The 12612-nt window shown below is 39.9% G+C and overlaps 1 protein-coding gene across 1 annotated transcript in view; it reads left to right on the top strand.

The window, feature by feature from the left end:
* The first annotated feature begins 5336 nt into the window (after nt 1-5336).
* Nucleotides 5337-12612, top strand: part of CERKL (ceramide kinase like) — a 52586-nt gene continuing 45310 nt past the window's right edge. The window contains exon 1 of the mRNA XM_051787963.1: nt 5337-5591. Coding sequence (XP_051643923.1) covers nt 5360-5591 — 232 coding nt within the window. The 5' untranslated portion in view covers nt 5337-5359. The remainder of the gene's footprint in view (nt 5592-12612) is intronic.

Here is a 12612-nt window from a genome sequence, read left to right as displayed (position 1 = left end):
ATGATCTTAACAATTGCTTTTGACATATCAAAAATGAGTCTCTTTTAAAATAGAATATAATACTTCTGTTCAAAGAACCATTTTGTCAAATAGTTTTAGAAATTGCAAAGTTAATTTCCATTCTCTTTTTTTGTATTTAAAGTATGCAAAGAGAAAAACAATCAAACAAAACCCATTCATTCCTATTGAGGAAGAACTCACAGAAATGAAACTTGGAATTCTGCCTGGTGCTGTAGCAGGGAAAATATGTAGACATTTGTCTTTGTTTTTATTGACCAGGATGGGATGTATGGTAATTTCAGAAATTACAAGTGGTCTACACTCTTTCCTTAACTGAAAATCCCATGATCCAAAAGTCCTGAAAAATATAGTACATAAATAAATGTTGAAACATCGAGTTGAAGATCTACAAATAGACTGTTATTTAAATATGTACATAAGTGTTTTTTTAAATAATTCATATATGTATTTAACAAACTGTCAGAAGCTATGCAATACAAAATTAAAACTGACAATGCTCTCAAAGCATTCTCTTAAGTATTTAGGTTGCCTACAGGGTATGTAAAACATAGAATATCAGCCCTAGTTTTCAGTTTCCTAGCTTGTAGCAGTTTGCAGTATAGAGTTAACTGCATTTTGAAATAGAAACAACTAAGATTTACACATTTACACTCATTTTGGTGACAGAGCAATAGAAAAAAGATTCGGAGAAAAAAAAAATTATTGCCTTAAAGAGATAGCATATCGACCTTAATGCAAACAAAAGACAATGTCCTCTGATCAAGACATTCTTATTTTATATTCTTCCCATTACCACATTTTTCTCCGATTAAGATCAATATCCGTTCAAGGGGTCTCAGGAATTACTTCAATTTCAGACTGCATTCCTGCAGCTTCTTATGCCTGAATAATAATTTCACTTGTTATTCTTGCAAATATTTGTCCATTTCCTTACCTGCTTTTATTTCTCTTGTTTTTAATGCTTTCCCTCTTTTGAGAAAAGAGAAAGATGTACAGTAATAGTAATTCTCTCTTCTACAGACCATTGATGTCATTTTCCTTCAGAATAATTTATGACTTTGCTTACTGTCCAAAAAGTTTGGTGTTCTGCTTAATGTCTTTTTTTCAGTCACAGTAAACCAACATAACAGAACTGAATTAATATTGATAGTTACAAAAGATTCTTTTCTAAAGTAGAGATGCAAGAAAGGAGCATACTTAGGAGAGCCAATATCTGGGAATGAACAGCTGAAGAAGAACTGACTATATACTAAACCTTCATTGTATAAACACACACTGTAGCCAGCAAACCATACAAGCCAAGGGTATGCTGCCAACTTAAAAATTCAGCTTTCTCCAGAAGCAAATCTCCATTAGCTACTGAAAACAAGCCAGCTACCAGAAATGTTCAGCTGAAACCTCCAGAATGGGCATAAGGTATTTTCCCCACAGCATCCCCTCATCTCTCCTTGTCTAAATTCCTGTTTCTTAACTTCGATATCACATTGTCCATGAACCAAAAACTGGCCTTCCCATTTCCTGACTATTTATCTCATTTCACTTTTATACACATTTTTCTTGAGGTGGGAGGAGCTATTTTCCAATAGCATGCCTTACCTTCTTGCTCTCCTTCAGTAAACGCTAATTGTACTTCCCTCACTTGCTACTTCTGCCACAGGTTGTCCTACCTCTTTCTTCATTTCACAAGTTCCTTCTGGAAAACAGTTTTGAGACTCTTACTACTTAGCATTTAGACAGTAAGAGATGATTTCCAGAGAGAAACACTGTTAGTTAAGAAGAGGTTAGCTTCTCTACTTGTTTCCTACTGCCTCTTGTCTGGGAACAGAGGATGCTTTCCTCTTCTAGGTCATCTGTCTGTGCTCAAGGCCATGACATGGAGCAAAATCTCCTCTGGGTCTAGACTGATGACAAGCTCCCAGAAATCACAAGGGAGATCTCCCCTCCCTCATGCAAGAACTGTGTTTTAGAAGAGGCTCTTATGCTTAGTGTCTGCCTTCATGATATTGCAGCCATGTTTGTGCCAGGCCATAGCCAGGTCCTGACCCACAAACTTGATATCCTTGCTTGACCTTGGACCTGCCTTGACAATATAGGCTTCCCTAGTGCTGGGCTAGCACTGACACTGGTTACTGTTACCAGAACTGATCTTATAACTGCTTTTCAGCTTGATGTTGGGCCTACTTTGTTACAAGGGGTTTGTCTAGCTAGCTAGACTCTAGGTTGACTCTACATAAGTAAACAGTTCTGTTTACCTTGGTCAGGTATATAGGGATCCTACCTGGTTTGTAATCATTCTCAGCTCCACTTTCTTCATAAAGCAGCCTGCTCCTACTGTTCCTTAGAACTCCCCCACTTGACCTTCTAGCTGCTAAGGCTCTGAGATCACTATTGAACCTCAAAAACCCTGAGCAACTCCACCTGCATCCCCCTCACTGACCTCACCCAAGGGCCTGGAGCTCACCCTGGTGATACAACATTTACAGGTGCTGTGGGATGCTGATTTTCAACTTGGCTGCAACCCTGATCTGGCTATGAATCCTGCTAATCCAAACCTGACTCATCATTGTGGACTTGGCTGATGATCTGTATTCTTGATGGATTCTAGCACCCTCCCTAGATTTTCTTGCTCAGGTACTACCAGATTGGTCCTGGCCAAGAAAGGTCCCTGCCTTGCAAGCCCTAACATCTTCCTTGGCTCCCTGGTTGCTAGGGAGCAGCTGGCCCTTGCTGTAATTGACACAACCCTTCTTACAAAAAAGCACAAGGAAGTTCTGTGTGTGAGTTCCACACACAGTCTAGAAAAAATGGATAAAATTATGTTTCTGGACTTTTCCATTCTTTTCCAAATTCAATGTGCAAATCCAAAAGCTGTGATAATTAAAAAAAAAAAAATCTGTTAAAGTAGGCTTGCTTAGAATTTTTCCCCCAGGAAAAAATGTCTGTCTCAGATTTACAAAGAATTGTGAGGATTGAGAATTTGTGAACAGTAGCAAACCAGAGTGAACAGACTTGTATGTTCTTCCTATGGTTTTTATTACTATATACAGTTCTCTAACTATTTTATGTTTTTAACTAATACATTTTAGTATCTTAACAGTTACTGACTGAATAAACCTTTCAATTAATGTCAACAAAAGGGTGTTAGAAGTTTTAATTACATCAGTTGAAGGATATTACAAGTCTCTGAGGAACTGTGATAGTCTTCAACTGACAGTACTGAAAATATTATCATTTTATGGTTCTAAGCCAGTTATCAGTTTATCCTTTCCTGTACCTTATGAGAAATTATCTGGTGATAATATATGGTGTAGGCTCATAAACAATCTCAGAAAAAAACCCAAACAAATGACTGCAGGGGATTATAAAGGGCATACAGCCTCAAAAGTGATTTGACTGTATCTAGTTCCATGGTGTGCTTTATATTCTAGTTAATGATTTAGCTTTCCTTTTGAATGACATCACTGTAAACACATTTAAGATCACTGATATCAAATAACAGACACAAGTTTAATTGGTTCATCTACTGTTGTAGCAGAATGCTAGTTTGTTAAGCCAAGCTTGTTTGTTTGGCTCACAGTTTTTCCTGCCTTGTCACGCAGTTATCTTTAAGTATAACAAAAAAAAAAAAAAAGAAAAATTTGCACAAAAAATCCACAGTTTATACACCATTTCACTCATTTATATATTATCTGATTATTCCGGAGTTGAAATATTTATATCCCAGCAAAGAAGACCTAAGGGACAAAAAATATTGAGACAAAGTCAAAATAGAACTATTGATGCTAACAGCTTTAAGAAAGGAGAAACTTTGTGGTTATGTTGTAATTCAGAAAAGCAAATCAGTGTGGGCTGCATTTCCATGAAAGCTATATTGGTGGCTTGATGCAAATTGAAAAGCACTTAGAGGTTGCATATTTAACAATATTTGGAACTTACTTATTTCCATCTGTTACTTTCCCATGTTTAAAGTGTCAGAAAGTTTACCATGAGACTTTTGAAATGTCTCTTAAACCTGTCTTCTCAGCTACGTAATTAGTAGCTTTGTACTGTTTTTTATGGAACTATGAAAGAAGGCAGCTTAATAGTCTTGAGATCATGTATCATCTCATGAACTCTTGGCTGCTTTGATTGCAATAAGATTTCCTTACCTGTAACACCATTTCTCTTCTAGAGTGAAAATCATCACAGGAAGACCCTTGGATATTCTGACATGTAGTTTGAACTGTAACTTGTTTGAACTATAACTTGTATCTCTCAGCAAAAGGCAGTATTTTCAATGTATTGCTTTGTTTCTCAGAGGCATGTTTACATTTGTCGTTACAAACACTAAAGATAAAATTACTGAAGCTCTCGTTTAAAAATACCCTTTTTATGCATTAATGAGCCACCATAACATTATAAAACTTGATATATATACAAGTTTAGCCTTACAGGCTCAGGATCACCTTATAAATTGAGAGCTGATGCTGCGGCTCTAAAATGATTGTCATCAGTGAATCTTACAGGTCCTGTGAGTAAAGCTGTCATACCTCCAATCAGTAAAGTCTATCACTTATAGAGCGGGAGCAAAGTGGTCTCCCTCCTCTGCATTTAAGCTTTCAGGGTGAGGGATGACTATGCAACCCTTCTGGGTACACTCTCTGCATTGGTCCACTTGATACAGGAGCTGTTGTACAAGTTGGTATCAGACTCTGAGTTACTGTGTTCCTCAGTCCTTGGGAATGAAGGGCATAATTGTGATACCTCCACCCAGGTTTACGGCAATACTCTGTTTTGCAGCACGAATGCCAGCGTGGGATTTACGTTAAGTCTATGTCACAGTCACAACTTGTGAAAGATTTTAGCCTTTTTAGTATGAAAGGGCTATTAGAACTTCACGCCGTAGTTTTCTGAAGCTAAATAACAGTAATAATGATAACAGAAAAGTGGAAGACGTGGGACCCTGACAAGGGAAAGTAATTTCTGTAGCTGGAGCGTTCCTGCGTTGCTCTCCAGGGGGAAGTGACTGAAGAGAACAGAGCGCTGGGATGACAGGTTGCCTTCAGCCGCTCCCGCTGCTGCCGCGCGGGGCACCGCACCTGGTGCGGGGTCCGGGCCGTGCGCGGGGCGGAAGCGGCGGTGCCGCCCCGCGCCGGGAGGGGCTCAGCGCGGCCCCGGCGGTCGGACCGCTCTGTCCCGCCGCTGCCGCCGAGGGCACTGCCGGGCCCGCAGCCGCCGGCCCGGGACGGGCGCCCTCCCGCAGGCCCCCGGGCGGCCGCGGCCCCGCCCGCGGGGCGGGGCGGGCGCTGCCTTGGCAGCCGCCGGGACGCGGCGGGGCAGGTGCGGCCGTGCCGCCGCCATGCCGGGAGCCGCGGGCCCGCTCCCCCGGACCCAGCGCCCGGAGCAGCGCGCCCGGGCGGCGCCCCAGGAGCGGCGGCGGAGGGTGGCCCCCCTGGCCGCGGCCCCGCCGGCTTCGGCGGGCGATGAGCCGCTCCTCAGGGGCATCTTCGAGATCGACAAGAGGAGCTGCGACGTGGTGCTGAATGCCCGGCGGCTCCGCTGGAGCCCCATCCTGCCCGAGAGCCCTACAGGTGGGACGGGGCGGGGCAGGCGGTGTCCGCCCCGGGGCCGGAGCGCGGGGCCGGGCTCAGCTCAGGCCGTGCTGCGGGGAGCGGGCGGCGGGACGGCCCGGGGAGAGCGTGGGCTCTCCGGGCAGGACGGGGCAGAGTCACCTTAGAACAGGATTACAGTAAAGTGGTTAAAGGCGGCGGTGTCAGGCGCGTCTCTTCCTTTCAAGGTTACTCTGGTGATTAAAAGGAAAAAGAAATTGCGCGTAATGCAATGAGCGTCTTATACCCGAACCACCTCTTTCTGGCAAGAACTTTTCCTTCTTGGTGGGTCATACTTGGTGGATCAGGCATAGCAGTAAGAGGATTTGATTTTATTTCTGCTGCATCAACTTTTCCCTGCTTACTCTCTCAGGCAGGTACATAAATTAGAGCACATGCGTATTGTTTTGTGTGATCCACCTGCGTTTTGTGATGAGGCTTCTGTGGCAGGTCGTCGTTGCTCTACACAGCAACACACTGAGAAAGTGCGGGTAAAGGATTTGATCAAGTGAAACAAATTATACATAAAAGTTTTAGAAGGAAAGGAATGCTTCTTGAACTTATCCCTATAGTCATGTTTCTTCTAGAAACTGTGAAAACATAAATTTACTTTAAAACTGCATACACACTCTTAAAGGTGCTTATTTACTTCAGTGACCTCTCACTGCTTACGTGAAGGAGAAATTAAACTTGTATTCAGGAATGCAGTTTCCAGACTGCGTATTTGTCTTCTGGTATACTGTGGTTAACTTGTCCATGCTTAAAAGACCAGGTTAATGTTAATAGTATTTTGGACAGAACTTAAAACTTCGTATAGATAAGATCCAACAGCCATAAAGTCAGCATAGAGAGAAACAAATTGTCTTTCACTTACTAGTTTTTCTATGTTATGATGATCTTTTTCTTTTCAAGATAGTCTGTATGCTGCAGAGGCTTGGGAGGCATGTGGAAGCATTTTCGGTACAGCTGCTGCAAAGAAATACTGAGATGCTCACGGCTGAAGTCATTATGCTTCATTTCATGTAACTGTGCTGGGATACCAGAGCTACTGAAACCAAACAAATATGCTGCCATGCACTGCTATTGAGTCCTCTCCTCTGAATAGTGTAACCATGTTAATGTAGTGCTGTGTTCAGACTTACATACCTGCTTTTCAGCAGGACCACTGGGTTCTGGTGACCCCTGCACTGGTGTGCGTGTACAGTCCTTCCTCGTGTGGAGCCAGTCTGGGTGCCTTAGGAGTGCTGTGGGCTCTCTTCCTTCCCTTTTGGGATTAGTTACAGGTCTCTATGATCTGTAGTATGATTTATTAATTACTTAGTTCTATGTGTAGAGCTCTAATGTGATTGCCACTTTATGTTCTGGTTCCTTGAATGTAGGTTGAATTGCCATATATCAGGAACCAGGGCTTGTGATTGTCTTTTAATTGTCACCAGTGAAGGATTTTAAGGTACAGACAAGAAGAATAAATGTTTGTATATATTGCTTCACACTTCCAGAATGGGGAGTATATTATGCAATTTGGGATTTTGTGTGTGTGTGTTTGTTTCGTTTGGTTTTGTTTGGTTGGCTTGGTTTGTGTTTTTTTTTTTTCTAGGGAAAATTCACTCCCCTAAATTGCTACTTTGGGTAACAGTTTTTCATCCTTAGATTACTCATACAGACATTGGAAACTTTTCTTAGTTCCTACAAGGTAATGAAGTATTCAGTGCTTAAAGTCAGAGATATAGCAGATAGCAGAACTTCAGGAGTCTTACAGAGAGCAGCATTGACAAATTGCTGTCAATGGTATCAGAATTTGGGCTTTTACTGCATGTGTATTAAATATATGCTGTTACTTCTCTCTCTGACAATTGGGTTTTGTACTACTTAGCACTGAGCTGCTGAATATTTTGATTTTTGAGAGGCTCTTGATGTCCTACTTCTTTACTAGCTTTAGTGGAAAAGACAGTGGTGTCTTTCAAATGCCAGGTTTTTCCTGAAGACTGTGATAGATCAGTTTTTACTGTAGGATTTTCAAATTCTTAAATGTCAAATGCTGATATTGAAGATAAAGGGTTTTTCAGTTTCTCTGTTGCCATAAGTGCCACAGTTATGTCATCTGCTTCTGTTCCAGGATCTTTTGGAGACGGAAATAATTTTAAAAGGAAAATTATTAGGCTGTTTCTAAGGCCCTTCCATCCTTCCATTTGCTTTGTGATGGGAGCACAATGGTCTACCCAGGCAGCATTCTGAAGGATACTTGTGACTCCTTCCTTTGAGCCAGCATGGCTCTGTCTGTGCCTGCCTGGGGCTGAAGATGAGCGGAGTAGGAACTGGAAATTTCACTGTGTGGGGCTTGTTGCTCTCGGAGGGATGAATTCAACAGAAGTCTTGTCTGTTTTTCCTTCCGTCTTGGATATGGTTGGTCAGGGTGGTTTTACCTCTGCAGTTGCAGCAGTCAAATATGGATTTTGGAGCTTGAATGGGTTTTTTTCTGCCTCATTCTTGGATCCCAGGGGTATTGTAAGTGTGGGATCTGTACTGGTGCTGGGACAAGCCATCTGCGTTATGGTCTCATTCATAAGTACAGCAGTGCAGCATTCAGGGATGGTTAATGGCTGTCTGGACAAGTATTTCCATTGGGATTTGGCTTATGCATACTTTCTCCAAACCAAAAGCTTCATAATGTAGTTTGCTTACGCTTTAAGAGGTCAAGTCAGGTCTTTGTGCTTTGCCAGTGATGCTAAATGTCTCCTGCTTGGACTTGTATGTAGTAATTCTCCCTATTTTAGGAAAAGATCTTTCTTCTATGACAATCGCTCCGGTCTGTCAAAATCAAAGAACTGGTAGTTGCTTTCTTCCCCTTTTCCTAACCTCCCATCCCCAATAGTTCCCCAAATGTATTCCTGTCTTACTGCAGTTATCATTTGTCATCCACAGTTCTACAGTTCCAGTTCTGTGTTTGTATGTTTGTGCAGCCTTGGGTCCTTCGGCTTCTAAATAGAACCGAAAGCTCCAGCTCAAAAGTTCCCAAGTAGGCAACACCTGCTGTGCCTGGGCCCCATCATGTCCCACTGATAAATGGATAGTTTTGCCCCATTGCACTGTTTCTGTGGGGTTTTAGGCAGTGTGATTGTCAGGAGGACTTCATTCTTTACTCCATTTTGATTTCTGCAGCTTCTATCTCCTAGAGGTTTTTGGCTACCCCTGTTTGCTGATGATTTTTAATGGCTTCCTTTGTCGTTTGTTCTACAGCAAAGTCTTCTCCCCTCTCGAGCATGACTCATTATGAATTTTGTGTGTTCTTTATTATAACAAAGCTTTGGGCAGAAGTAAGGCCTGAGCAGGCAACTGGGTGTGGAGCCTGGGGGGGAGTGAGTGAATGTGTCAAGTGGGAATTTGGACAGTGTAAGGCATGGCTCAGCTGCTCCCTCTGAAATGCTGCAGCTACAGCCTGGGTGTGCAGCTCAGCTGAGCCTTTTTTTCTCACCAGAGCCAGATACCCTCTGGCCCAGAGCTGGCTGCTTGCTTTTAACAGTGCAGGGGGTGCTGCAAGGGGAAGTAGAGCTCACAGTCAGTAGTTACTAGTTTTTTCTCTAGCTTCTTTCTGTGTGGCATTTCTATGCTATATTAATGGAAATTAAGAAGAAGGCAAAACTTCTGTCCTGTTAATAATCCAGCCCTGAACAGTAGTTTCTTGTTTTCAATGCTACTTTAAAACTATAGCAGAGAAAGCTATCCTAAGTATAGATTTGAATATTATATGTGATTTTTAAGAGTTCCCAGAAATTCAGAAGAATGACTGAAGGATGGGGAAAAAAATATTTTTATTTAGGAACAAATACTCAGGATTTTGTGAGTGTGTGGGTAAAGTTTAAAAACTAATGAAATGTAGGGGATTAGCAGCAGTGAATGTGGGAATCATTTGTATTTTAGAACAGTTTCAATACAAATAGTGTCAAATCCTCTTTATGCGTGTGGCCTGTTTTTTGCTGTTGATTGGGAAGTTTAATCCTGATATTTTTTTAAATCCTTCAGTGTGTTTTTAAAGATTGCCACAGAGTTTCCTGATTAACAGTAATTGCAATTTTCCAGCAGATTTCTGTCAGATAGGAAGTGTAACAAGACTGGCACTTGTTCAGTGATTTATCAGTATGTGAAGTCTGGAGGCTTTTAATCATTATGAAAAACTTTATAAGTGTAATTTCTTGTGTGTGTATGTAATAGACTAAAGGGTATATGAATTTATTCTCTGATTGACAGCTTGCAACCTGGTCTGACTATTTGGATAATAATAGCAATAATTTAGATAAAACTTGCTTTTTAAATAAAAGTAATTGAACATACTTTCTAAGTTAATTGACCAATAAGAAAAATAAAATCTCTGGAGCAATTCAGAGGTTAATATAATATTGAATATATATTTCATAATGAATTAAAAAAGAACATGAATATATATTTTCATAATGAAGTAAAATCAACGTATTGTTTAAGTATGGTATTCTTATCTGTAGTAAACTACAGCTCTTGCTGATATTCATCTAAAGTATAGATTTATAAATATGCTATGTAAGTGCAGCAATAAGGAAAAAAATCACTGATCTATTTCAACAGTGAAAGAGTCAGCAATAAAGGACTTAAAATTAATTCCGAGGGCAGAGTGGCCTGTTGCCAAGGCTATTTAGGAACAGATGTGGCTGAAATAGATACCAATAGTCTGTTTGGGATCTCTAAAGTAAGACATCTGTCAGTCTATCGGTCAGTCAGGAATAATGGAAATGGAAACGGGCTGTTACAAAACGTACTGAAGTTCCACGTTGACCAAATTCAAAGCTTTTGATTTTACTTTTGGCATGTAGAGAACATAATTTCTCTAAGTGGCTTATCTATTGTCAAAACAGGAAAACTATTTTTAAGGAAGAGACATAGAAATAAATAATAGGAATTGTAACTGAGAGAGAGATGTCCAGGTATCACATTATATGGCTTTAAGATGTAAATTTAAGGAAGATAACACGCAGTTGTAAACAATTCTGTGGTGTCTGAACTTATCAGGCACTCAAATCTTCTTCCAGGAAGTCCATAAAATTAATGTCTTTTAGATAAATGCTGCATGAAAGTGCAAAATAGTTTTTTATTTTACGACTTATTGTGGAAAATGAAAAATATTTATGAAAATGGGGTATACTAATCAAAGGACTGTTAAAATTTGTTCTTTATTTCAGGAGACTTTTAAACATAATGTCTTTACTCTCTGTGTGTCTTATTCTTTATCAGAAGAGTAGGTCATGGCTATGTGTTTGTGGAACACCTTATATTTTTTCATACTTTCTGTCAAGAAATGCTGGGGGGGGTGAGCTGGTGTATTGAGGAAGTTGTAAGGGTTTTGGTGCAGTGCCATATGGATGTGGGAGGGATTTGTGGGTACTATGGAGAGGGATATGAGTGAACGGAGGTGCAGATAGGAGGACATGCAGGGTGATGATGTAGTGTGAGGTGTGTGTGACACAGGGTAGAGAAATCACTGGATAGTCAGAAGAGACATAGTAAGATGATGAGGTAAAGAGAAAGAGGATGCAAATTCATTTAAAGAAAAATTATCAAAGTTCCATAATTTTCTTGTTCATAGAATAATTGACAACTCTTACTATGCTTTCTGTGCAAAGGTGTGCAAGAGTCAGTTGATGGCCTTGCTTTTATAGCATGATGGAGAGAATCCAAGAGTGTATATTAAAAAAAAAGTTGATATGCTAAGCAATCTTTGATGTCCATACTAGTGATATTTTCATGCCCACAATAGTGCTGTAGGACTGAAAGTCCCTTTCTCAGTGGAAATTTATGTTCTTTTTAAATCATTAAAAAGATTATGTAGTCAAATCTCTTATCTAAGCATAAATCTCATATCACTTTCTTAATTGTGCTGTTCTTTGACCCTTGAGAAACACTAATTTTTTTAACCCTTCTTTCAAATGGTGTTGTATTCTTTACCTGGTTTTCATTTTACCATATCATCCCTGAATTTGTATCCCTCTATTATGCACCTTTACATCTTTTCTCTTGCATCAAATATTGCCAAGTTATTTTGATTTTTAAGTGCAGTTTACTGGAAAATGCGTCACTTTTCTTAGTCATAATTCCTCAAATACTTTCCTTTTTTTGATAATGTCTACAGGAAACTAATACAAAATCTGATGATTTGCTTGGTGTCTCGAAGTCTGAGCCTGCTTTCTTTGACTATGGCTGTTTGTCTCTTTGGACTGTGTGTAGGATGTGATTCTGTAGCACTTTGTGCGGGTTAGTTGTGGGGATCACGGTGGCTAATGGGGTCTTCTACTATGGAAAATCCATATAAACTTGCTTCTATGGTTGTAACTGTTCATGCTAATAAATGTCTTGCAAAGAATATCATATTCCAATTTATATTTTCTTATTTTGTTGTCTTGACAAAAGACATGCCAAATTAAAGCAATTCTATCTTTATTTTACAGTTGCAAAGTAAAAATAAAATTAAAGCAGGAAGGTCTGTCATCTGCTCTTGTTGGAGTCAATATAAACAAAACTTAGATAAACCATTTTCCTTTCCTTGTAAATATCTTGTTAACTCTGTGTTACAAAAGCAGCAGGTAAATAATAGATGCTGTTGCAATTATGCAAAACACAAACAAATAAATATGGGATAGAAGAAATCCCTTTTTGTTTGCTGTTTCATTTAGGTATATCCAACTATATTATGCACTGCCTTTAGAAGAAAGTGTTTACTGCACTCAATTGTATTGAATGTACATGCAGTACTCTAAAAATATTGTATTGAATGTACATGCAGTACTCTAAAAATATTTTTATCCTGCTAGAAAAAGCTTAAATGGCTGAAAATCTGAGAACATAACCTGAAGAACTGAGTAGTCTTTGTACCTTAACATTAGTGAGTTGTGGAACTAATGTTTTCAAGGAAATCAGTGGTCCTGGTTTTTATGAGTTATGTTGTAACAGTATGTGCAGACAAAAAACCATAATGTGTTGA

Source organism: Manacus candei, unplaced genomic scaffold, assembly GCF_025592945.1.
Source record: "Manacus candei isolate 608988 ecotype Guabito, Panama unplaced genomic scaffold, ASM2559294v1 h1tg000023l, whole genome shotgun sequence".
In the NCBI taxonomy this organism is placed as follows: Eukaryota; Metazoa; Chordata; class Aves; order Passeriformes; family Pipridae; genus Manacus; species Manacus candei.
This window is presented reverse-complemented; position numbering and strand designations above follow the sequence as displayed.